The 25,198-nt window shown below is 44.8% G+C and overlaps 1 protein-coding gene across 1 annotated transcript in view; it reads left to right on the top strand.

The window, feature by feature from the left end:
* LOC124795610 (JNK-interacting protein 1) overlaps positions 1-25,198 on the top strand; it is a 359,281-nt gene that overhangs the window by 194,797 nt on the left and 139,286 nt on the right. Inside the window, exon 3 of the mRNA XM_047259681.1 lies at positions 13,435-13,748. Within this exon, the coding sequence (XP_047115637.1) occupies positions 13,435-13,748 (314 nt within the window). The remainder of the gene's footprint in view (positions 1-13,434; positions 13,749-25,198) is intronic.

The raw sequence follows: 25,198 nt of genomic DNA, 5'->3' as shown, positions 1-25,198 counted from the left end.
GCCAAACTACTAAAGCCACTAACTACGAATAGGCATGTGGTTAGCAAAGGAAAGATTTTGTTGCAAACCAAATAATGTAATTTTTACCTTAATAATGTGACATCCAGTTCAGACACAAACATAAATCGTCACTGACATCTAGTACAAAGGTATATAATCATGAATAATATTCAGTCTTCAGGTCGAACATGTACAGATCGTTAGCCTACGCTAACCCTTCAGACCTCCACCCTCCATCTATGCTAATTTCTCACATCCAACATCCATCACTGCTGGCCATTCGCCTCCAACTGCCCAACAGTACTTCTATTACTGCTGGCGACTAACTTCCTACACGTAACAGTACTTACATCACTGATGGCGACTAACTTCCAACTGCCCAACAGTACTGGCGATTAACTTCCAACGAGTCCAACCAGCCACAGTGTGGTGTCACCGCCAGACGCCACACTTGCTAGGTGGTAGCCTTCAAATCGGCCGCGGTCCGTTAGTATACGTCGGACCCGCGTGTCGCCACTGTCAGTGATTGCAGACCGAGCGCCACCACACGGCAGGTCTAGAGAGACGTCCTAGCACTCGCCCCAGTTGTACAGCAGACTTTGCTAGCGATGCTACACTGACAATTACGCTCTCATTTGCCGAGACGATAGTTAGCATAGCCTTCAGCTACGTCATTTGCTACGACCTAGCAAGGCGCCATTACCAGTTAATATTGAAATTATAAAACATGTACTGTCAAGAGCGATGTTCTCCAATTATGGATTAAAGTTAAGTATTACATCAACTACGTACTTTATTTGCTACTAAAAATTCCCTTAACTGTTCCAGACCTCACGCCAGTCTGCGTGAGCTAAACGCGTGCCTTTCGGCTTCCTCTCATAGTGACTTGGCTGTCTTGCCAAGTCACAACACAGAGATTCTCGTACAAAGAAAGCGCAGTCAGAGATCCAATGCAAAGCGCTACACAGCGCTGCCAACACAGAAGCAGCCCACTTAACAAAATAAACATTTCAATATGATGAGACCGGTGTAGTGGTGCAGACGCCGAGTTTCCGGGACAGTGGAATTAAAGAGTCCTTCGAAATAAAGTTGTCGGAAATACTAATACAATGGGACGGAGGTTGCAATGTGAGCAATGCTTGTGTTTCGACACTGTCTGTTAAGATTTGGCTCAAAATGGTTCAAATGGCTCTTAGCACTATGGGACTTAACATCTGAGGTCATCAGTCCCCTAGAACATAGAACTACTTAAACCTAACTAACCTAAGGATATCACACACATCCATGCCTGAGGCAGGATTCGAACCTGCGACCGTAGCAGTCGCGCGTTTCTGGACTGAAGCGACTAGAACCGCTTGGCCACGGCGGCCGGCTGTTAAAGATTTCTCCGGCTGTCTGACCGCCGAGTGGAAGTGCGTTTCGAAGTATCAGCCCGGGTTCTGAAAAACAAGAGAATATCAAAGGTCGCAGTAAGCGTCAAATGTCCAGTTGTGTGTAAGTAGCGTCGCGAGACCAAACCGTAGTTCACAATTGGGTTGAAGTCCAGGCAGCGGGCACACGTAACACGACTCCCAGCACCTGAACAATTGTGCGTCGTCGAAAATTGTGCATAAAACGAAAACAACTCGCCAGAACACCTGGAAGAACATCATCAACCAATCACACCAAGAAAACCTAACGGATCAAAGCTGTTCGCTTCCTTCAGAGAGTCTGTAAAATCGCACTTAAATCTGTGAAGCTGGTACGTGATTCTGGCTTTTGAGGAGAGTTTTTTCTCTGTCCATTCGTTTCGCCATAAAACGTTTCGCGATCTTGTCAACGGCGCAACTTGTGGGAGTGTCGCGGGACCCAGCTCTGGTCGGAGCAGTAGAGCGCCTGAGAGACAAAGCGGAAACTGCACCGGCGCTGTGACCACTGCATACTGCATGGGCTCTGCACAGGGCGACCCTAATCGCAATGAGAGTTCTTACACACAGCCGCATCGATCTGTTCCTAGGATATTGCCTGTCGGGTTACATCGATCCAGACCGACCGTCTACTGGCGCTGTCTACACAAGCGTATTGATGTGAGCCCCGTCAATAAGTTCCGTTCAGCGACCTATCTAGCAAGCCAGCAGGCCTGGCCAGAAGAAGTTGTGTTGCTAAGAATGTGTGGACGGTCGTCAAGTGTGGCATAGCCTGGCAGCTAGAAAAATAAGAAAGGAGGTTAGGCTGTAGATTTAAGTCCAGTAAACGTCGAGGTCATTAGAGACGTAATATGTATTGTCAACTGGACGAGAAACGGGATGAAAATCAGCTTGGGGCCTAGCGTAAAGAACCATCGTGGCATTTGCCTGAAGGGATAGAAAGAAGAGATAGGAATATTTAGGAGACGTACGTTCACAGGTACTGTAATTGATACGACCACATGCCACGTCCTAACGTAAATTGACATTCTTAAACAATTCTGTACACAGAGCTAATTCCATCCCGCTGAATCCACAGAACAAGGACGAAGAAATGAAAACTCCTAGATAAATAGCGATAGAAAATGGTTTTCAGGCAGGATTAATAGAGGGGATGGATGCAGCGGCAGGGCACAGAAACCAATAAAACGGAAAAAAAACATTTTGGGGAACTATCTCATATAAATTGGTGACGTTATTTAGCAACAAAGGGGTGAAAATTGCACTCAGGACGGATAACAAACTGGAGCAGGTACGCAACCATAAGACTGACACAGAGGAGAAATGGACGACGGGGAAAGCGGGAGTTTATGAAAGTGATAGTACGTGGGACAAACAGGGAGAGGCCTTAAAGTAAGGTTTAAAGAGCTTAATAATGAAGAGAATGACTCATCGGCGGTGGCGATGCACCTCAAGAGTGAGCAGCATACGTTGGGCAATATCACAGACTGTTTGAGGATATTACACTTGAGGATAAAGGATGATTGCTTTAGAAATTTAGAGGAAATGGTGATTTTTAAAATTTTGTTTTTGTGTTTTGAGATTGAAAATATGGTCCAAGTAGGCTGTGTTCTGTTTATCATCAGTGCATTGGCCAATTTCAACGTTGGATAATTCTCAAATACATATTTTAAGCTTCACGCTTCATTCCATATTATGATACATCGCTGCTATATGTGGAGAGGTATATACCTATTACGAGGAGTACGATGTATACCCGTCCATATGTAGCAGAGATGTGTTAGAATGTGAAATGAAGCGTAGAGCTTAAAATATATGCTTGGAAATGACTCATGGTTGAAACTGGCCAATAGCACGGGTAATAAATAGAAACAGCTTACTTGGCCCATGCTTTCATTTTCAAAGTGGAGACTTTTTGCGCTTTAAGAAAGAAATACGTTAGTGTGTTAGATGAGAAGGCAGAAGTGTCGAAGGGACATTTCTGGGCTCACTTCAGTGATATTCTGCTTGGGAAGCAGTCACCAACTTATTTGAATTAGCAACCTTAGGTTTCATCTCTTCTGTCGGCCATTTTATATGGATGCATACATTGTAGCATTGCTGTCGTATTGGTTTTCAGAATTTAGTAGGAGTTGGCAAATAATGTGCATAGATTTTATGACCAAGCGTTCGTCGTTGGGGACCGTGACATATGCGTAGCAGGAAAGTAATACAGGGTGACACATTATAACGGGAATGTTTGAAATGAGTGGTGGCAGCCATGGGCAGGTGGCAGCACTGCGGGTTCGTGACAGCGAGTAAACAGTCCGCCATTTCAGTAATCATGGATCAGTGGGACGGACAACAGCGCGCGTTAGGCATAAAAATGTTTTATAAAAACAATGATTGTTTGGTAGCAGCGCAGAGTGAGTTTCGACGTTTGTATCATTTAGGACGTCATGATGCCATTCCGTCGAAACATGTTGGATTAATACCTTTGAAGAGACTGGATCTGTCCTCAAGAAGAAACCAACAGGACGACCAAGAAGTGTGCGTTCTCCAGAGAACATTGATGTAACCGAGTGTGTCTTACGAAGCCCTCGGCGTTCAATTCGTAAGCAAGCAGTAGTGGTTGGAATGTGCCAGGAGAGTGTTCGCAGAAATCTTCATCTTGATTTAATATTTCATCCGTATAAACCACAGTTGGTGCAATAATTGAAAGACAACGATGACCGGTTACGATTAGGATTCTGCCAACGAATCATAAAAAAATAAACAATGACGATAAATTTCTAAACAAGTTGTGGATGTCAGATGAGGCACATTTTCGTCTCACAGGGTATACGAATAAACAGAGCTACTGTTATTGCCGGCCGGGGTGGCCGAGCGGTTCTAGGCGCTACAGTCTGGAACCGCGCGACCGCTACGGTCGCAGGTTCGAATCCTGCCTCCGGCATGGATGTGTGTGATGTCCTTACGTTAGTTAGGTTTAAGTAATTCTAAGTTATTGATGACCTCAACAGTTAAGTCTCGTAGTGCTCAGAGCCATTTGAACCATTTTTACTGTTACTGGGCAAACACAAATCCTAATGACGTTCATGAGCGCCCTTAACACGCCAGTAATGTGACAGTACGGTTTGGTGTTTGTGTTTCATCACATGGGATTATCGGACCGTATTTTTTCGCAAATGAAGAGCGTAACACAATAACTGTCAATGCCGATCGTTACGTGGAGATGTCAAGAACTTTCGTTACACCTGCATTGAACAACTTTCCAAACCCTCAAGAAGCCTGGTTTCAACAGGACGGAGCGACTTCACACACTGCGCGGCAATCAATGGCATATGTGCGAGAATTGTTTGGCAACCGTATGATCTCACGATTCGGTAACATTCCCTAGCCCCCTAGATCGCCAGATTTATCCGTTTGTGATTTTTTCTTGTGGGGCTACCTCAAGAGCAAAGTCTACACGACTCGCCCAAGAACCCTGCATGAGTTGAAACAGAGAATTCTGGATGCAATTCGCAGTGTCCCAGATGACGAATCTCAAAGGCAGATTTCACGATTGTGTTCGTACAGAAGGACGCCATCTAAAGGACTTAATTTTTTAAAAATGATTAATGCCATCAATGTTTCGTAAATGGCAAAGTTGTAAGGCCTCAAGTACTATGAATGCAATTCATTTCCTTCATCACTTCTAGTTTTATTGGATCGTGGAAATGTTTCCGTTTTTCTGTGTCACCCTGTATTTTTCGTAGGTGAAAGCGACTGCCTTTAGTTTTCAACTGTGCCTTGAGAGTATAATACACCTAACACGAGCTGTTCTAGGCGAGGTTTATGTTTGACAATGTACATTTGCTTGTACGTTTTTACTTCTGACGGTGTCTAGTGGCTTAGAAGCTTTAAGGTATATTATGCCGCAGGACGATATAATATTTTTATATGGTTTCCAGTACGTGTATTATTGCGATTTATTGATTGGTTTCCTTTTTTTATAGCATTTTATAATGAGATAACGTAGTCCCAGAACATATTGTGCTAAAAATTTCACACAGTTACAACTGGTGGCGTAAAGTTTCTCAGTACCGTACATAAGTTCAGTGCAGAAAAACTTGTTGAAATATTCCGAGCTAATGTGCCATTCTATGAATGTCCAATTTACACCGGACTCGCTACTGACTGAAGTAAAATTTAAATTCCGCGTGTTGCCGCACTGAGCACAATTGGCCATTGTCGGTCTCTGTCGTCCACTGTTGCTATCAGATCGATTTATTCGATCAGCATGTAAGAAGCTGACTAAGGATCTCAGCAGCGAAATTCTGTTATATGGTTGATTTAAAAAAACTCCTCACTCGAAGAGAGCGCTAAGAAAAATCTGTTCAACTCTACAGCGGAGGCCACATGGGTTGCAGAGAAAACACAAAAACATCCTTCCACTAATTACACAACTTGGTGGTGGTATTTTGTTCCGAAAGTATATTCTGTTCGGTAATAAAAACAAAACTAGTACAGATACAGAAAGCTATTTATCGGAAAAAACTTCGAATCTTAAGCTATCTGTCTTCATAGCTCTCACCATTTTGTAGACACTTTCCATGGCGTAGCAAAAGTTTTATTGTGCCTTCGTCATAGAATGTCGCCATTTGTGTTGTCAACAGTGTGATAGCATGTTCTTTGAGCTCGTCATCGATACTGAATTTCTTACCACCAAGGGCAGTTTTAGGTGCAAAATGTGATGGAAGTCACTAGGGGTGATATCAGAGCTGTACTGAAGGCGGTCAAACTCGTCCCAGCCAAAGTCCGTGTAGAAGTTGTCGTCTCTCTTTCGCAGCGTGAAGTCGCGCATTATCGTGAATTTAAAAAATAACCGTTTGTGAGCTTCCCATGGGGCTTATTTTGTGTTGAGCAACGCAGTTTCATAAGCGTTACACAATAAACATTTGCACTGATTGTTTCACAAAAAAATCACCAGTAGAATAACGTGTCCATCCCGAAAGACAGTGCACGCAACTTCTGGCGGAATTAAAATTTGCTTAGCTTTAGTCTTTACTGGCGGTGCAGTACGCTTCCATTCCCCTGATTGTTTCCATTCGGGGGTTTCATAAGCGACCCAAATCTCACGTCCGGTCACTGTCTTGCTTAGAAAATCAGCGCCATCTTTGTTGTAATGTATAAAAGGCACGAGAGCTGTACGGATACTGTCTATTATGTTGCTCTGTAAGAGTTTTTAGCCCCCAACGAACACACAGATTTCGAAAATTCTGTTTTCCACAAACCATCTTGTAATTTTCAGAAAGTTCTTAGAAACATCACACACCGTACAATTACTGTTTTCCTTTAAGAGTTCAACTGCAGGAACCAGTTCTTCACTAGCTAACATAAGTGACCACTCCTTTCGTCATCGTTTACTCGATCTCTCCTTCATTGAACTGTCGCACCAATCTCCTTACCACTCAATCACTCAACGTCGCATTTTTTTGTGAACTTCGCAATCCATACATATTACAAAAAAATGGATGTTTATATACATGTCTCACATCTCCTCCTGAACCATTGGACCGATTTCAACCAAACGTGGTACACACATCACTTGCTGTCTGGCAAGAATCGTTGTGGGGGTAAGAGGTGCGGAAAGGGGTGGGCTTGGAAAAGCACAGTAGCCCACGACTCGCGAATAACGTTACTTTAGGCATCGAGTATTTGAGAATGAGAGCGATTGGTGACTTGCAACAAACTTTGCACATAATTTCGAACCTTCCCAAACCGTTTCTCGCTGACAATCCCCACAAAATGATGAAAGGAAAAAAAGTTTACCACTTACTACATTTTCGCTGTTCAAGCAGTAAAACTGCCACATGGCGGTTTAATTTATTATTTCTTTAACGATAACTATGTTCGCGACACATTTTGCAGACAGTTTTCACATGTGGCTCTAAATGTACCAGCGACGTTATTACATTTTAAGGCACATACATTGAAGCGCCAAAGAAAATGGTATGGGCATGCGTATTCAGGTACAGATATATGTAAACAGCCAGAATACGGCGCTGCAAGTGTCTGGCGCAGTTGTTAGATCGGTTACTGCTGCTACAGTGGCAGGTTATCAAGACTTAAGTGAGTTTGAACGTGGTGTTATAGTCGGCGCGCGACCGATGGGACACATCATCTTCGGGGTACCAATGAAGTGGAGATTTTTCCGTAAGATCATTTCACGAGTGTACCGTGAATATCAGGAAGCCGGTAAACATCAAATCTCCGACATCGCTGCGGCCGGAAAAAGATCCTGCAAGAACGGGGCCAACGACGACTGAAAAGAATCATAAGTGCAACCCTTCCGCAGATTACTATAGATTTCACTGCTGAGCCATCAACATGTGTCAGGGTGCGAACCATTCGACGAAACATCGTCGACGTGGGGTTTCGAAGCCGAAAGCCCACTCGTGTGTCCTTGATGCCGCCTCTGTATTAGCTATAATATCCTCCATAGGAATTTTTGGTGGAGTAATTGCAACATTTCCTCCTTTCGAGAGAAGATAAATTTTTTCCTTAGATAATTCCCTTTCCGACATATTAATAACCACGCGGGAATCATCTGTAACTGGTGTTTCCTGTCTGCCCTTCTGTAAATTCACTAACTTCTTCTGCCTATTGGAAGACACTGCCGCACTTAGTTCCATAGATTTAAATGTTAGTCTGTCCACCTTATTCCAATCAAATTGCATTGCTAATAAATTCCGTGTAGCTGTGTCAATACCGGCTTATCCGAACACAAAAGGAACTGTCGACTGGGACATACCGACAAATCAGCTGTAGCGGAGCATGTTTTTAAAGACGGTGACCATGATATAAAATTTAGTGTGATGGGCTTGATAGCCAGGACATTGCATTATTACGCACGTATATATATATATATATATATATATATATATATATATATATATATATATATATATATATATATATATATATATATATATAGGGAAGCTATAGAGATTCAGAAACACCACAGTAATTTTAATAGAAAAGAGGAAGGCTTAAAGTTAGACAAGATATGGCGGCCGACTTTGCACCAACGTGACAACCGATTACATAGGCCAACGATAGAAAAACTTTTTTGCTGAAAATACCTTATACTTATGATTTTTATGGTGGGAAATCCAAATATGATACTTAGAAAACTGCATCATCCACCATTTCTTCACATTTTACGGTTAAATTGCGCGATTTTTTAAAGAATTTAACAGCTTGTATACAGTTAAAATAATTTAAAAAAAAGGTGTAATGAATGTAGATGACGTTGGTTGCACTGCTGAAAAACACTTGCTGGCTAAGAAATTTCGATTCTATTTTTGTGTTAATAGATGGTGTTTTGTTTACTGTCTACCTAACCTCACTTTCCCGTTTCCTGTACACGTGCTGAGTACAATGTCTAATCGTGGTTGTAAAAACTCTGCTGACAGTTTTTGTTATATTTTTGGTGAATTTGTGATTAAAAAACACCAAATAAACATTAAAGACTTTGTGGAAAAGGTTTGCGTATCATACTTTGGATCTAAACTTGGTAATCAAGATAAATCTTGGGTGCTGCATAAGGTATGTTATGTGTGTGTTGAAGATCTGAGAAAATGCTCCGAAAAGTTGTTAGGACATGAAAAAGATCCAGAATATGTTTATATTATAGCTACAATGTTAAAGAAGTTTAAAACCCTAAGATTTTTACTGAGCCTGAAAGTTCACTTTTTAAACAGTCACCTTGATTACTTCCCAGGCAATATGGGATATGTAAGTGAGGAGCAAGGAGAGAGTTTTCACCAGGACATTAAAGTGAAGGAAAACCGCTACCAAGGCCGCTGGAACACCAACATGATGGGGGACTACTGTTGGTCACTTCACCGAGAAGTTCAGCAAGTGACTCATCACAGAAAAAGCTACAGAAGAAGCTTCAAAGAAAAAAAAGAAAGAAAATACGAACCAATTCCAGATGACAAGTGAAACCTCTATTAACACATATCATTGTTTTAAGTAGCTTACTGTAAATACAAACCATGCTAATGTTGTAACAAAGCATTTCATTAATTTCCCCATTTACTGTATAGCATAGGATTTTTATACTATATAATAAAAAAGCATATTGCTCGAAAACTATGGGTGATACAAAGAAACTATGGTTAGATTTGGATTCTGCTCATAAAATTCTATAAATATCAGCTATCAAAGCAAAAAAAAGTTTTAAAAAAATTTCGTAGGCCTGTGTTACCTCCAATCGAGAATGATGATGTTGGCCGGAGATAGACATACAGTCGGCCTCCCGTGACGTATGGTGGTGCCCTCTATGCGCTCTATATAAACGGGACCTCAACGGCCTGGCAGCCAGTCGTTGACTCACCTCGGAAGACGTTGCCCGCAGTTGGCAACGAAACGTCAGGAAGAATAAGTTTAACAGACCGACCACGGCCTCTCAGCCTGGAAGTTATAACTAATGAGACCCACATACAACAGTGGATGTACCTGCAATATTATATCATTCTACAACATATAGATCGGGAGATACAGCGTCATAAACATTGAGCTACGTGAAAATGAAACTGCAGGGTGAATTTCGGGGGAGATACAGGTGAAATATGTGTACAAATACGTGTGAGATAGGTTAAATACGTATGAAATACATTTAACATTTGCTTATGCAGGCAAAACGAAGGGAAAAAGCACATCCTAAGCTTCTGGAACGATTGAAACAATATTTGATACATATATTAGTTACGAACTGGAAAGGAATACTGTGGGGAAAAGAACCATCAGCCTGTTATTTGGGTGGGGAGGGTGATGTAGAGAGAGGATGGGGAGGAGATGGCAGAGGGGGCGAAGGGGGATATGGGCACAAATAGGGTGGAGGAAAAGATGGACAGAGGCAGGTAGGAGGGTATGGACAGAGAGAGGGAAGAAGAAGAGATAGCTAGAGAAAGGAAAGAGAAGGAGATGGACAGAGAGAGAGGGGACGATGAGATGGAGATAGAGAGGGGGAGATGTGTAAAGAGGAGAAGGAGATTAAATTAGGGGGAAGAGGATGAGGGGGAGGATGAGAAGAACAGAAGGGCAAGGAACCGATTTACAGATGGGGAGGAACTAATGGATAGAGAGAGAGAAGGAGGAGGAAGCAGGTGAATAGAGAGAAGGCTAGGAGAAAATGGACAGAGATGGGCAGGAGCAGATGGAAACAGAATTGGGGGGGGGGGGGGGGTGGCAGTGGACGAAGGGGGTGGGGATGGCGGAGGTGGACAGTGAAGGAGAAGATGGACAGAGAGAGAAGGAGAAGATGGATAGAGAGAGGGAGAAGGAGAAGATGGACGAACAGAAGTTTGGAAGTAACTAATATGCAGGCAATGCCAGGTGTTCTGCTGTCAGTAAACATCGACTGGTTTAGTGTTCTTCACATCCAGAAAACGAAATGCGGATGGGATCTAACAAGTGGCGAGATTTTCAGTCAACTCTGTCATTCTAAGAAAGCACTGTACAGTATAATTCAAAATGCTGTCATCCCCTTCTCCTTGATCAAAAGCAATTACTGCGTGTGCAGCGAGCTGTGACTGTAGCGCCTAAAGCAACTTACCTTATGGGCATGCATGCAAATCCCATCCCAAGTGACGTCACTTGGCCAGTATTTTAGATGCACTTGGTTGCTGGCAGTCTCCAGAATAGGTACGGTGCACCTATTGAGCAAGTCAACGTCTTTACTTTCCTACACATGTGAATATTCAGATAGGCATTAGACCATCATATCTTTACTATTTCTGAAGAATCAAGTTTGCCTAGATCGCTAGCAATTCTTTTCGTTATTACTATAACCGGTTTTCACAGATCTGCACTGTCATCATCGGATCTTGAAATAATATTAGGAATGTCACGTAATGATTTGGTGTCAAATAAAACATGACAGGGAACATCAGCATTTCAGAAATAAAACACACAGTCAAACATACAATATGTTGTGCTGATGTCCCAGCAAATACTACTCGCTTCCGGTCATAGTAATAATAAAAAGAATTGCTAGTGATCTTGACTAACTTAATTCTTCAAGAATAATATAAGTTTCAGATCACCACCAAACTGATGCAATGTCAAGCACATACACTGATGAATCAAAACATAATGACCACATGCTTAATAGCTTGTTTGTCCGGCTTTAGAACGAAATACATCACTGATTCTACGCATGACGGATCCGACGGTGTGTGCGTGTATGTGGCATTAGATGCTTACTCACAGGTCATGTAATTCGCGTAAATAACTTGCCGCTGATTTGCGTACGAGGTGATGGCGCCCGATAGCGACCCATAAGGGTTCCATAGGATTTACATCAGGTGAATTTGGTCGCTGAGGCCTCAACGTGAGTTCTCTATAACACTTCTCAAACCACAGTAGCACGGTTCTGACTGCGAGACACGGACAATTACACTGCTGAAAGATGACATCGCCATCAGGGAAGAAATCAGGCATGAAGGGATGCAGGTGGTTCGCAGCTTTCAACGCGTATTCGGTTACTATCACAGATCCCAGTGCAAGCGCAGAATGTCTTCCACAGCATAATACTGCTTCCACCAGCCTGCGCCCGTTGTGCGTTGAACGTTTCGAGTCGCCATTCACCTCGATGTGGCAATTATGGAGACGACCATCGACCTAGTGTAGTAAATGTGACTCATCCGAAGAGCCGACACGTTCCCATTGATCGACGGTCGAATCCAGATGGTGCCGTGCGTACTGCAATAGTAATTGACGGTATCGTTGGGTCAACGTGTGAACACGTAGGGGTGGTCTGCTACGGAGCTCCATGTTCGACAATGTACGATGAATGTTGTGTCCCGAAAAACTTGTGCGTGCACCAGTATTGTACTCTTTCGGTAGAGATGCCACCGATCACCATCTATTGTAGTCTACAGAGCAGGCAAGCCTCCGAACCCCACGTTCTGCGAAGAGTCTGTCCTAACTGTTTCCAAAGATACTCATGTCTGTAGCACGTGAACATTTGACCAGCTTCTCCGTTTTCGAGATATCGTTCACAGGCTCTGCGTAATAATAATCTGTCTAACCGAGCGGTCTCAGGCGCTGCAGTCATGGACTGCGCGGCTGATCCCGGCGGAGGTTCAAGTCCTCCCTCGGGCATGGGTGTGTGTGTGTTTGTCCTTAGAATAATTTAGGTTAAGTAGCGTGTAAGTTTAGGGACTGATGACCTTAGCAGTTAAGTCCCATAAAATAAAATAAAAAATAATTTGCTCTTTGTCAAAGTCGCTAATCTCAGTGGATTTCTCTGTTAGCAGTCTGCGTCTGCTCCGCTTACATACGTTCCTTACTGTGTCACGCCCCCGCAGTACCACCAGCTGCATCCAATGTCGCGTTGGTCAGTGGTTGGTTGATTGGTTGGTTGTTTTGGGGAAGGAGACCAGACAGCGTGGTCATCGGTCTCATCGGATTAGGGCCGGCCGAAGTGGCCGTGCGGTTCTAGGCGCTGCAGTCTGGAACCGCGAGACCGCTACGGTCGCAGGTTCGAGTCCTGCCTCGGGCATGGACGTGTGTGATGTCCTTAGGTTAGTTAGGTTTAAGTAGTTCTAAGTTCTAGGGGACTAATGACCTCAGAAGTTGAGTCCCATAGCACTCAGAGCCATTTCATCGGATTAGGGAAGGATGGGGAAGGAAGTCGGCCGTGCCCTTTCAGAGGAACCATCCCGGCATTTGCCTGGAGTGATTTAGGGAAATCACGGAAAACCTAAATCAGGGTGGCCGGACGCGGGATTGAACCGTCGTCCTCCCGAATGCGAGTCCAGTGTCTAACCACTGCGCCACCTCGCTCGGTGGTCAGTGGTCATAATGTTTTGGCTGCCCAGTGTACTTAATATTTTTGTCCAAACAGTATTGTCGTAACACTCAATTAAAAGGATGGTTATTAACGGCAGTTTCGATCAAGGCTACCATTCCTAGGCAACCAAGCGGGAGGTGTGTTGGGAAAGGTTCAGAGCAGTCGGTGTGGCTAGAGGTACACAGGCTGCCCTGTGTGCAGGCTGGTGCACGATGTCGCCCTGGACGACGAGTCTGCGTCATCGCGCAGCGAAGGCGAGGACGACGGCTCGGCGTGCGGCAGCCCCGGAGACCAGCCCGCCGCGCTCGCGCCGGCTGCTGCCCCCGCCCCCGCCGCCGCCCCCGCCGGCGCGACGCCCGCGGCTGGCTCCGCTCCCGCCACCGCCCCCGGCTCGGCGCCTCCGGACTCGCAGCCCACGCAGCCGGTGAGCGGCGCGCCGCCCGCCCCCTGGACGGACGCCCACCGACCCGAGCGCCGCCGTCGGCGCCTGCCCGAGATACCCAAGAACAAGAAACGTGAGTCCGCCATTTGCGAAACGCGTTTTTCCGTACGATTGCGCAACGCTTGAGCAGTATAAAATGGTTGAGTCCGTATTCTGGCTATCGAGGAACAGTTGTGCATTTTCAATATTTAACCCTAGAGTAACAAGGTGATAATCCCGAGACATAAATAACTAGGTGGGGTAAATACACTCCTGGAAATTGAAATAAGAACACCGTGAATTCATTGTCCCAGGAAGGGGAAACTTTATTGACACATTCCTGGGGTCAGATACATCACATGATCACACTGACAGAACCACAGGCACATAGACACAGGCAACAGAGCATGCACAATGTCGGCACTAGTACAGTGTATATCCACCTTTCGCAGCAATGCAGGCTGCTATTCTCCCATGGAGACGATCGTAGAGATGCTGGATGTAGTCCTGTGGAACGGCTTGCCATGCCATTTCCACCTGGCGCCTCAGTTGGACCAGCGTTCGTGCTGGACGTGCAGACCGTGTGAGACGACGCTTCATCCAGTCCCAAATATGCTCAATGGGGGACAGATCCGGAGATCTTGCTGGCCAGGGTAGTTGACTTACACCTTCTAGAGCACGTTGGGTGGCACGGGATACATGCGGACGTGCATTGTCCTGTTGGAACAGCAAGTTCCCGTGCCGGTCTAGGAATGGTAGAACGATGGGTTCGATGACGGTTTGGATGTACCGTGCACTATTCAGTGTCCCCTCGACGATCACCAGTGGTGTACGGCCAGTGTAGGAGATCGCTCCCCACACCATGATGCCGGGTGTTGGCCCTGTGTGCCTCGGTCGTATGCAGTCCTGATTGTGGCGCTCACCTGCACGGCGCCAAACACCCATACGACCATCATTGGCACCAAGGCAGAAGCGACTCTCATCGCTGAAGACGACACGTCTCCATTCGTCCCTCCATTCACGCCTGTCGCGACAACACTGGAGGCGGGCTGCACGATGTTGGGGCGTGAGCGGAAGACGGCCTAACGGTGTGCGGGACCGTAGCCCAGCTTCATGGAGACGGTTGCGAATGGTCCTCGCCGATACCCCAGGAGCAACAGTGTCCCTAATTTGCTGGGAAGTGGCGGTGCGGTCCCCTACGGCACTGCGTAGGATCCTACGGTCTTGGCGTGCATCCGTGCGTCGCTGCGGTCCGGTCCCAGGTCGACGGGCACGTGCACCTTCCGCCGACCACTGGCGACAACATCGATGTACTGTGGAGACCTCACGCCCCACGTGTTGAGCAATTCGGCGGTACGGCCACCCGGCCTCCCGCATGCCCACTATACGCCCTCGCTCAAAGTCCGTCAACTGCACATACGGTTCACGTCCACGCTGTCGCGGCATGCTACCAGTGTTAAAGACTGCGATGGAGCTCCGTATGCCACGGCAAACTGGCTGACACTGACGGCGGCGGTGCATAAATGCTGCGCAGCTAGCGCCATTCGACGGCCAACACCGCGGTTCCTGGTGTGTCCGCTGTGCCGTGCGTGTGATCATTGCTTGTACAGCCCTCTCGCAGTGTCCGGAGCAAGTATGGTGGGTCTGACACACCGGTGTCAATGTGTTCTTTTTTCCATTTCCAGGAGTGTATTTACCCCACGTTTTCTGAATTATTTGTTTCACAGAAGATGTTCTGGAGTAACATAAAGTAATAATCACACAATAAGAAACATTTATTACAAAGTATAGTTATGTTTTATAATATGACAAAGCAAATCATGACTGTAATATCAATGCATTTTAAAGTATCGTGGTTGTCATATGCAGAAATATTACATTGCACTTATCTATTGCATTCAGTTACCCTTTGTGTTATGACATTTCAAAACACAATAGAATAAATCAAAAGGCATAAGAATCATCGAAGGAAATAGCATGTAAATTGGTAAAAAGTATAAAGCTAACAACTACGAAAAAATAATTCCCCATGTGAAAGGAAACAGATTTTATAAATTATTTTCAAAATTTGATCATATTTTGAATATACCAAACATTTTCAAACTAAACTGTTATGACAACTTTGACAAATATTTTACCGATTGTCCTTGCACACTGGTTTCGAACAGACACAGCATTCAAAGGAACTTTTCTGGCCTTCTTTTCGATTACAAAGAAAGCATCGTCCACTTTTTTTTTTTTTTTAGATCGTTTCTGGTTGTGCTGCTGATCTTGGAATATCGCTTGGAATATCGCTCCCAAAATGTGTCAAAATCTGTTCCATGGTTTACCCAAAGGGGTAAATTTTTTCTCGTGATTCTGTCCTTCATTTCTGCGTCAACCAGCCCGAATGCCAGTGACTTGAGAAAATTGCTTCGGCTGTTTGTGCCGCCGTTATCCTTATACAAGACATAGGCATTTATTACTGATGCATCCAAAAGCCCATACATGTATCGCATTCTCCAGCGCCTGGTTTTTCGTGCTGTGGTCTTGTTGTGGCATAGTAAATCAAATACATCGACTTCCCCTTTGTTGTTGTTGTTGTGGTCTTCAGTCCTGAGACTGGTTTGATGCAGATCTCCATGCTACTCTATCCTGTGCAAGCTTCTTCATCTCCCAGTACCTACTGCAACCTACATCCTTCTGAATCTGCTTAGTGTATTCATCTCTTGGTCTCCCTCTACGATTTTTACCCTCCACGCTGCCCTCCAATGCTAAATTTGTGATCCCTTGATGCCTCAAAACATGTCCTACCAACCGATCCCTTCTTCTAGTCAAGTTGTGCCACAAATTTCTCTTCTCTCCAATCCTATTCAATACCTCCTCATTAGTTACGTGATCTACCCACCTTATCTTCAGCATTCTTTTGTAGCACCACATTTCGAAAGTTTCTATTCTCTTCCTGTCCAAACTGGTTATCGTCCATGTTTCACTTCCATACATGGCCACACTCCATACAAATACTTTCAGAAATGATTACCTGACACTTAAATCTATACTCGATGTTAACAAATTTCTCTTCTTCAGAAACGATTTCCTTGCCATTGCCAGTGTACATTTTATATCCTCTCTACTTCGACCATCATAAGTTGTTTTACTCCCTAAATAGCAAAACTCCTTTACTACTTTAAGTGTCTCATTTCCTAATCTAATCCCCTCAGCATCACCCGATTTAATTTGACTACATTCCATTATCCTCGTTTTGCTTTTGTTGATGTTCATCTTATATCCCCCTTTCAAGACACTGTCCATTCCGTTCAACTGCTCTTCCAAGTCCTTTGCTGTCTCTGACAGAATTACAATGTCATCGGCGAACCTCGAAGTTTTTATTTCTTCTCCATGGATTTTAATACCTACTCCGAATTTTTCTTTTGTTTCCTTTACTGCTTGCTCAATATACAGATTGAATGACATCGGGGAGAGGCTACAACCCTGTCTCACTCCCTTCCCAATCACTGCTTCCCTTTCATGCCCCTCGACTCTTATAACTGCCATCTGGTTTCTGTACAAACTGTAAATAGCCTTTCGCTCCCTGTATTTTATACCTGCCACCTTCAGAATTTGAAAGAGAGTATTCCAGTTAACGTTGTCAAAAGCTTTCTCTAAGTCTACAAATGCTAGAAACGTAGGTTTGCCTTTTCTTAATCTTTCTTCTAAGATAAGTCGTAAGGTTAGTATTGCCTCACGTGTTCCAACATTTCTACGGAATCCAAACTGATCCCCTTTGTTATCATTGTAGAAAAGTACTAGGTTCGATTTCTTTGTCTTCTCATCTATTTCACCTACCTCATGTATCGTTGACAAAAGAATAACATTTTTATTTTTCTTTGGAATGTATGACTCCAACATTTTTTTCTCTCCTGTAAATGAATACAGACGAAGGAACTGGCCTATTCTCGGCTTGAAGCAGGGGTTCAGGTATTTCTAGTTTATTCTTGCGTAAGGTGCCAACCATTGTCAACTTTTTGTCAGCAAGTTTGTCAGCTTCTTCACAAGAAGCGAACCAGTTGTCCATTGTAATGTTCCGGTTGGTTCCATATACAGGTTCACATAGTTTCATCACATAATATGTAGGAACTGAAACACATTTGTCCCTAGTCTCTTTCTCCAAATATGGAATTCCTGCATAAAAATAATATGTCTTCGCCTCATATAAAGAAATTATCTTTAGCCCATATTTGTCCGGCTTGCTTAGCAGATACATTTTGAATGGGCATCTGCCTCGGAAGCTAAGGACTGTCTCGTCAATGGTTGGAGGGCAGAGGGAGTGTACAATTCTTGACTATGTTTGACCAGCATACACCATAAATCAGAAAATGCAGCGAACTTGTCTGCAGTCTGGTAAGTTGGTCATCAAATCTTAGATTATTGATCAAAAACTCGAATCGGTTTTTCGTCATAACTCCTCGGAAAAATGGGGATCAGTATACTACAGACCACGCATCAGTACAATTCAGATGCTCATTTTTTAGAGCTCCACTCATAAAAAGTATACCAAATAAAGCTTTTATTTCGTTTTGGTTGGTATCTCCAATATACCACTGCGGTGATGTGAATTTTTCCCATGAATTAGCAATTTTTGGTTTGTGTACGTAACTATTAGTGAAACCATGTCACTAGTAAACAACAGTTCAAATAATTTCAGGGGCGACGTTTCGTTTATTGCCTTGCCTAGTGCACCAAGTACATGTACCACTATATTCTTCGCTGGCACTCTCGACGCTTTTTTGTGGAAGGGATGTGCGTTCCAACAATACCCATTTCTGCCATACAAAATTTTCCTTACTTGGCTATCTCCTTCGTCTGATGAACGAACCTCAAATGACGGTACATCGAATTCGTCATCCTCCTGGTCGTCTGTGATATGACCGTCTTCAGGTTCACTCACATCTTCGTCTAATTCACTGTAATATATGTTTTCAGACTCTTGACGCTCAAATTCTCTTATTATTTGCTCTGGAGTACTTAACAGTTCATGAGAACACATTTTCTACGCCTGCAAAAGTGTAAGTACCACCTATTTTATAAACAAAAAAATTTTACGTAAATAACAAGGTGGGGTGATTTTTTACCCGCAAAATTTCACACTTTACCTGTTAAAGGAGCATGGAAAATAAAGCCTGAGAGATTATACCGACTGGAAAGGTAAACAATGACATCCATTAAACAATGACATCCATCCGAGAAGCCAGTGGTACCAACATAGGATAAAAAATTATATCGACTGGGGTAATTTTTTACCCGACCTTGTTATTCTAGGGTTAATAGCATACAATGCAGATAGCTTATATGATAACATTATTTTATTAAGATCTCGCAGATTTTCTCTGTATCATTGATTAATAGATTAAAATACTACATTTAAAAATTGTTGAGGCTCACCGGAATTTCAGAAAATGTTCAAAGTGAATACCTGGATTGCTAGAAAATAACTTAAATACACTCCTGGAAATGGAAAAAAGAACACATTGACACCGGTGTGTCAGACCCACCATACTTGCTCCGGACACTGCGAGAGGGCTGTACAAGCAATGATCACACGCACGGCACAGCGGACACACCAGGAACCGCGGTGTTGGCCGTCGAATGGCGCTAGCTGCGCAGCATTTGTGCACCGCCGCCGTCAGTGTCAGCCAGTTTGCCGTGGCCTACGGAGCTCCATCGCAGTCTTTAACACTGGTAGCATGCCGCGACAGCGTGGACGTGAACCGTATGTGCAGGTGACGGACTTTGAGCGAGGGCGTATAGTCGGCATGCGGGAGGCCGGGTGGACGTACCGCCGAATTGCTCAACACGTGGGGCGTGAGGTCTCCACAGTACATCGATGTTGTCGCCAGTGGTCGGCGGAAGGTGCACGTGCCCGTCGACCTGGGACCGGACCGCAGCGACGCACGGATGCACGCCAAGACCGTAGGATCCTACGCAGTGCCGTAGGGGACCGCACCGCCACTTCCCAGCAAATTAGGGACACTGTTGCTCCTGGGGTATCGGCGAGGACCATTCGCAACCGTCTCCATGAAGCTGGGCTATGGTCCCGCACACCGTTAGGCCGTCTTCCGCTCACGCCCCAACATCGTGCAGCCCGCCTCCAGTGGTGTCGCGACAGGCGTGAATGGAGGGACGAATGGAGACGTGTCGTCTTCAGCGATGAGAGTCGCTTCTGCCTTGGTGCCAATGATGGTCGTATGCGTGTTTGGCGCCGTGCAGGTGAGCGCCACAATCAGGACTGCATACGACCGAGGCACACAGGGCCAACACCCGGCATCATGGTGTGGGGAGCGATCTCCTACACTGGCCGTACACCACTGGTGATCGTCGAGGGGACACTGAATAGTGCACGGTACACCCAAACCGTCATCGAACCCATCGTTCTACCATTCCTAGACCGGCACGGGAACTTGCTGTTCCAACAGGACAATGCACGTCCGCATGTATCCCGTGCCACCCAACGTGCTCTAGAAGGTGTAAGTCAACTACCCTGGCCAGCAAGATCTCCGGATCTGTCCCCCATTGAGCATGTTTGGGACTGGATGAAGCGTCGTCTCACGCGGTCTGCATGTCCAGCACGAACGCTGGTCCAACTGAGGCGCCAGGTGGAAATGGCATGGCAAGCCGTTCCACAGGACTACATCCAGCATCTCTACGATCGTCTCCATTGGAGAATAGCAACCTGCATTGCTGCGAAAGGTGGATATACACTGTACTAGTGCCGACATTGTGCATGCTTTGTTACCTGTGTCTATGTGCCTGTGGTTCTGTCAGTGTGATCATGTGATGTATCTGACCCCAGGAATGTGTCAATAAAGTTTCCCCTTCCTGGGACAATGAATTCACGGTGTTCTTATTTCAATTTCCAGGAGTGTATATGCAGTACTCAAAAAACTCAATATTAATCCCATAAAATTTTGGAAACAGTCCCAATTGAATATGAAACAATAGGTCGTTGCCGAATGTAGTCGCACAGCAACATCGAAAAAATATATCGGTGTACAGTTGCGATGAAACTGGATAGTATAGGATATCTTAGCACATGCTCCAAAGACATTCTAGTCCAAAATTACTAAAAACAAACAGAAATTGCTTTGTTCATCGAAGACGTGCTGCCACTGTGGTAAACAGCTTTTTATAAGCGCATGTTGCTACCTACTGGGAACATGCAGAAACGGAAGCAAATGATGCACAGAAAGCACGTGGTGCAAAGTTTATCCCACAACCACGCACATTGAGTTCGGTTTATTCACTGACCTAGAAAATAATGAACTTTGGATTTAGTATACCTACCACAGGAAGACTTGATGTTTCGACGGCCGACTCAGTCGCCTTCATCAGGTGCTGCGAGTTTTGCCGTCACGTATGCTCGCTGCCTGGATCCCAACCAGACTGCAAACTAATGTTGGTCTCGCGCCGCTGTTCATAGCAGAGTTCGGTTCCTGACATCCACTACACCCTTTCACGCTTTTTTGTTTTTCAGAACCCACACGGCTATTCCGAAAATTGCAAATTTTCTCATCTCCCAGCTCTGTTGCGACCTTAATGAACTGAGTGCTGGACCTCAAGCACTGCGTAGTTTGTAACGTGTGTCCAGGTTTATTAGGTTTTCAGACATCTTTATTTCGACAGACCCCTTAACCCTTTCAGACCCACTGACTACAATTGTGTACATTAACTTTTACTGTGTCTTTAGCGACAACAGAAATATTCTTTCTCAAGGAAAACCTCATTTACACATATTGAATGTTCAGTCTTTTTATCATGTACATCATCGGTCGGGCATCACTACAAAACTATCAGCATGTGAATGTAGCAATGTGCAGCAGCTTATGACTCCCACGATACAAGCAAATTCCTTTGCGTTATTAAATGTTATTACTGTTCTTTTGCACGGTAATTATTGAATGATCAGTCTGTTTATTATAGCAGTGAATATTGCAACAGTAATTACTTTGTTCATAAAATGAAGCGTTGTGTACAACATATATTTCAACAATGGGTACATATATTTGTATTAATCTTGCTTCTACAATGATTTAAAAAATCACCTAAGAGGATTAGAGCAAAAACAAAAATTATCCTTTCCCTTTCTGAAAGGGTTAATTGCGCTGTCCCAGAAAATTGGGCCCGCATCTCGTGGTCGTGCGGTAGCGTTCTCGCTTCCCACACCCGGGTTCCCGGGTTCGATTCCCGGCGGGGTCAGGGATTTTCTCTGCCTCGTGATGGCTGGGTGTTGTGTGCTGTCCTTAGGTTAGTTAGGTTTAAGTAGTTCTAAGTTCTAGGGGACTGATGACCATAGATGTTAAGTCCCATAGTGCTCAGAGCCATTTGAACCGTTTGAACCAGAAAATTGGCATTTGCGACTCAGTATTGATCTCTTTGTACTTCATTTCACGATTATGTTCAAGGTAGTCTTCGACGACATCTGATCTGGTTGTTTGTTTTAATCGATTGCGACGCTGATGTGCAAGAATCATCTCGACTGTTCTGATAGTGGGCCCCACGTAGGGCAGGCCACATCTGCATGGAATGCGGTGCTGGCCCGACTTTCGGAGATGCTGGTGTACTAGTCTTCATTTTCAGCAACGTTTCTCTCGTATTTTCATTAGCTGCAGTCTCTGAAGTTAATTCAGAAAGAAAGCATGGCCTCTTGTGAGCTGCGAAACGAAGAGGTTTCTCGGTGCTCCTTAGGTTTGCTGACGCTCTTTCTTGCTACTTTTGTCTCCCGCAATTGCAGCCCACGAATACTTTTCAGTGTTTACCTTCACCCTTCATTTGCGATGTGGTTATTAATTTTAAATTGATCATATACTTGTCACATGATTTTGTGTGTGTGTGGAAAGATACGAGGGCAGTTCAATAAGTAATGCAACACATTTTTTTTCTGAAACAGGGGTTGTTTTATTCAGCATTGAAATACACCAAGTTATTCCCCAATCTTTTAGTTACGCAACACTATTTTTCAACGTAATCTCCATTCAATGCTACGGCCTTATGCCACCTTGAAATGAGGGCCTGTATGCCTGCACGGTACCATTCCACTGGTCGATGTCGGAGCCAACGTCGTACTGCATCAATAACTTCTTCATCATCCGCGTAGTGCCTCCCACGGATTGCGTCCTTCATTGGGCCAAACATATGGAAATCCGACGGTGCGAGATCGGGGCTGTAGGGTGCGTGAGGAAGAACAGTCCACTGAAGTTTTGTGAGCTCCTCTCGGGTGCGAAGACTTGTGTGAGGTCTTGCGTTGTCATGAAGAAGGAGAAGTTCGTTCAGATTTTTGTGCCTACGAACACGCTGAAGTCGTTTCTTCAATTTCTGAAGAGTAGCACAATACACTTCAGAGTTGATCGTTTGACCATAGGGAAGGACATCGAACAGAATAACCCCTTCAGCGTCCCAGAAGACTGTAACCATGACTTTACCGGCTGAGGGTATGGCTTTAAACTTTTTCTTGGTAGGGGAGTGGGTGTTGCGCCACTCCATTGATTGCCGTTTTGTTTCAGGTTCGATGTGATGAACCCATGTTTCATCGCCTGTAACAATCTTTGACAAGAAATTGTCACCCTCAGCCACATGACGAGCAAGCAATTCCGCACAGATGGTTCTCCTTTGCTCTTTATGGTGTTCGGTTAGACAACGAGGGACCCAGCGGGAACAAACCTTTGAATATCCCAACTGGTGAACAATTGTGACAGCACTACCAACAGAGATGTCAAGTTGAGCACTGAGTTCTTTGATGGTGATCCGTCGATCATCTCGAACGAGTGTGTTCGCACGCTCCGCCATTGCAGGAGTCACAGCTGTGCACGGCCGGCCCGCACGCGGGAGATCAGACAGTCTTGCTTGACCTTGCGGCGATGATGACACACGCTTTGCCCAACGACTCACCGTGCTTTTGTCCACTGCCAGATCACCGTAGACATTCTGCAAGCGCCTATGAATATCTGAGATGCCCTGGTTTTCCGCCAAAAGAAACTCGATCACTGCCTGTTGTTTGCAACGCACATCCGTTACAGACGCCATTTTAACAGCTCCGTACAGCGCTGCCACCTGTCGGAAGTCAATGAAACTGTACGAGACGAAGCGGGAATGTTTGAAAATATTCCACAAGAAATTTCCGGTTTTTTCAACCAAAATTGGCCGAGAAAAAAAATGTGTTGCATTACTTATTGAACTGCCCTCGTAGATTAGCCAATGGCCTTGCTGCTATGATAACACCGGTTCCGTCAGATCAACGAAGGTAAGCGCTGTTGGGCTGGGCTAGCACTTGGATGGGCGACCATCTGATCTGCCCAGCGCTGTTGGCAAGCGGGGTGCACTCAGTCCTCGTGAGACAAATTGAGGACTCACTTGACTGAGAAGTAGCGGCTCCGATCTCCGGACTCTGACACAGGCAGGGAGAGCGGTGTGCTGACCACACGCCCCTCCATCTCCGCACCCAGTGAAGCTGAGGATTACACGGCGGTCAACCAGTACCGTTAGGGTCTTCCGAGACTGGTTCGGACGGGGAGTGAGAGCGGAAAGACAGATTGCATTATACGCAATGTACAAGTGCAGTGAAACATTGTCTGTCGGTTCAAATTGCTCTGAGCACTATGGGACTTAGCTCCTAAGGTCATCAGTCCCCTAGAACTTAGAACTACTTAAACCTAACTAACCTAAGGACATCACACGCATCTATGCTCGAGGCAGGATTCGAACCTGCGACCGCAGCGGTCGCGCGGTTCCAGACTGTAGCGCCTAGAACCGCTCGGCCACCGCGGCCGGCTGGGTCCGTTCCTTAATGGGCTACAATGTTCTTTCCCAGAAGAAACCGTAGTTGTCTCGATAAAAAGCGATACGCCGAATTGCTCTCGTGTCGCAGTGCACATAAGTTTTATTTTAAAGCTTGGAATATATAAGTATGTAACTCACTGTTATTTTTTTATTTACCTGTATCGTCTCCAGCAAGACTGTAAATGTGAAATTCATATCACATTCCATCACATTGAAAAGCAGATGGTCATGGCTCATTATATTCACAAACAAAGAGATTGTTAACGGTACACAAATGACAGAAGACAGAGAAATATACACCTCCAGGACATTATCTGTTTTTTCCGTAACAAGTGTGTGTTTCGTCGCAAGGCGCAGTTCTTACGGTTAACACAGAAATGATAAAATTTGACGCGGTCTAGTTTTTACTCAAGCGTCCAGCTAAGGTCCACTTCTTTTCTGCTCGTTCTTTTGCGCTGTATGCTTTCCAGTGGCGCCTTCAATTCACAGTCCACCGTCGTCACAATATCCTTTTCTCTGTCCTCCTGCATTAGTCTCGCTCACATTCTTCATCATACACCTCTGACAGGTGATTTCTGTGTGCCACTGTTTTACACACATACTTACTTATTTTATTTTTCTTTGTTTTATTCTACACACATCGAAAAAAGTTTTGCATCACTCCGGTTCCCAGAACTCCTGAAGATAGACGTTGACTGTCGATATTGTATCACGGACACAGTCTCTTTGACTGTT

This window comes from Schistocerca piceifrons, chromosome 4 (genome assembly GCF_021461385.2).
Source record: "Schistocerca piceifrons isolate TAMUIC-IGC-003096 chromosome 4, iqSchPice1.1, whole genome shotgun sequence".
NCBI classification, from domain to species: domain Eukaryota; kingdom Metazoa; phylum Arthropoda; class Insecta; order Orthoptera; family Acrididae; genus Schistocerca; species Schistocerca piceifrons.
This window is presented reverse-complemented; position numbering and strand designations above follow the sequence as displayed.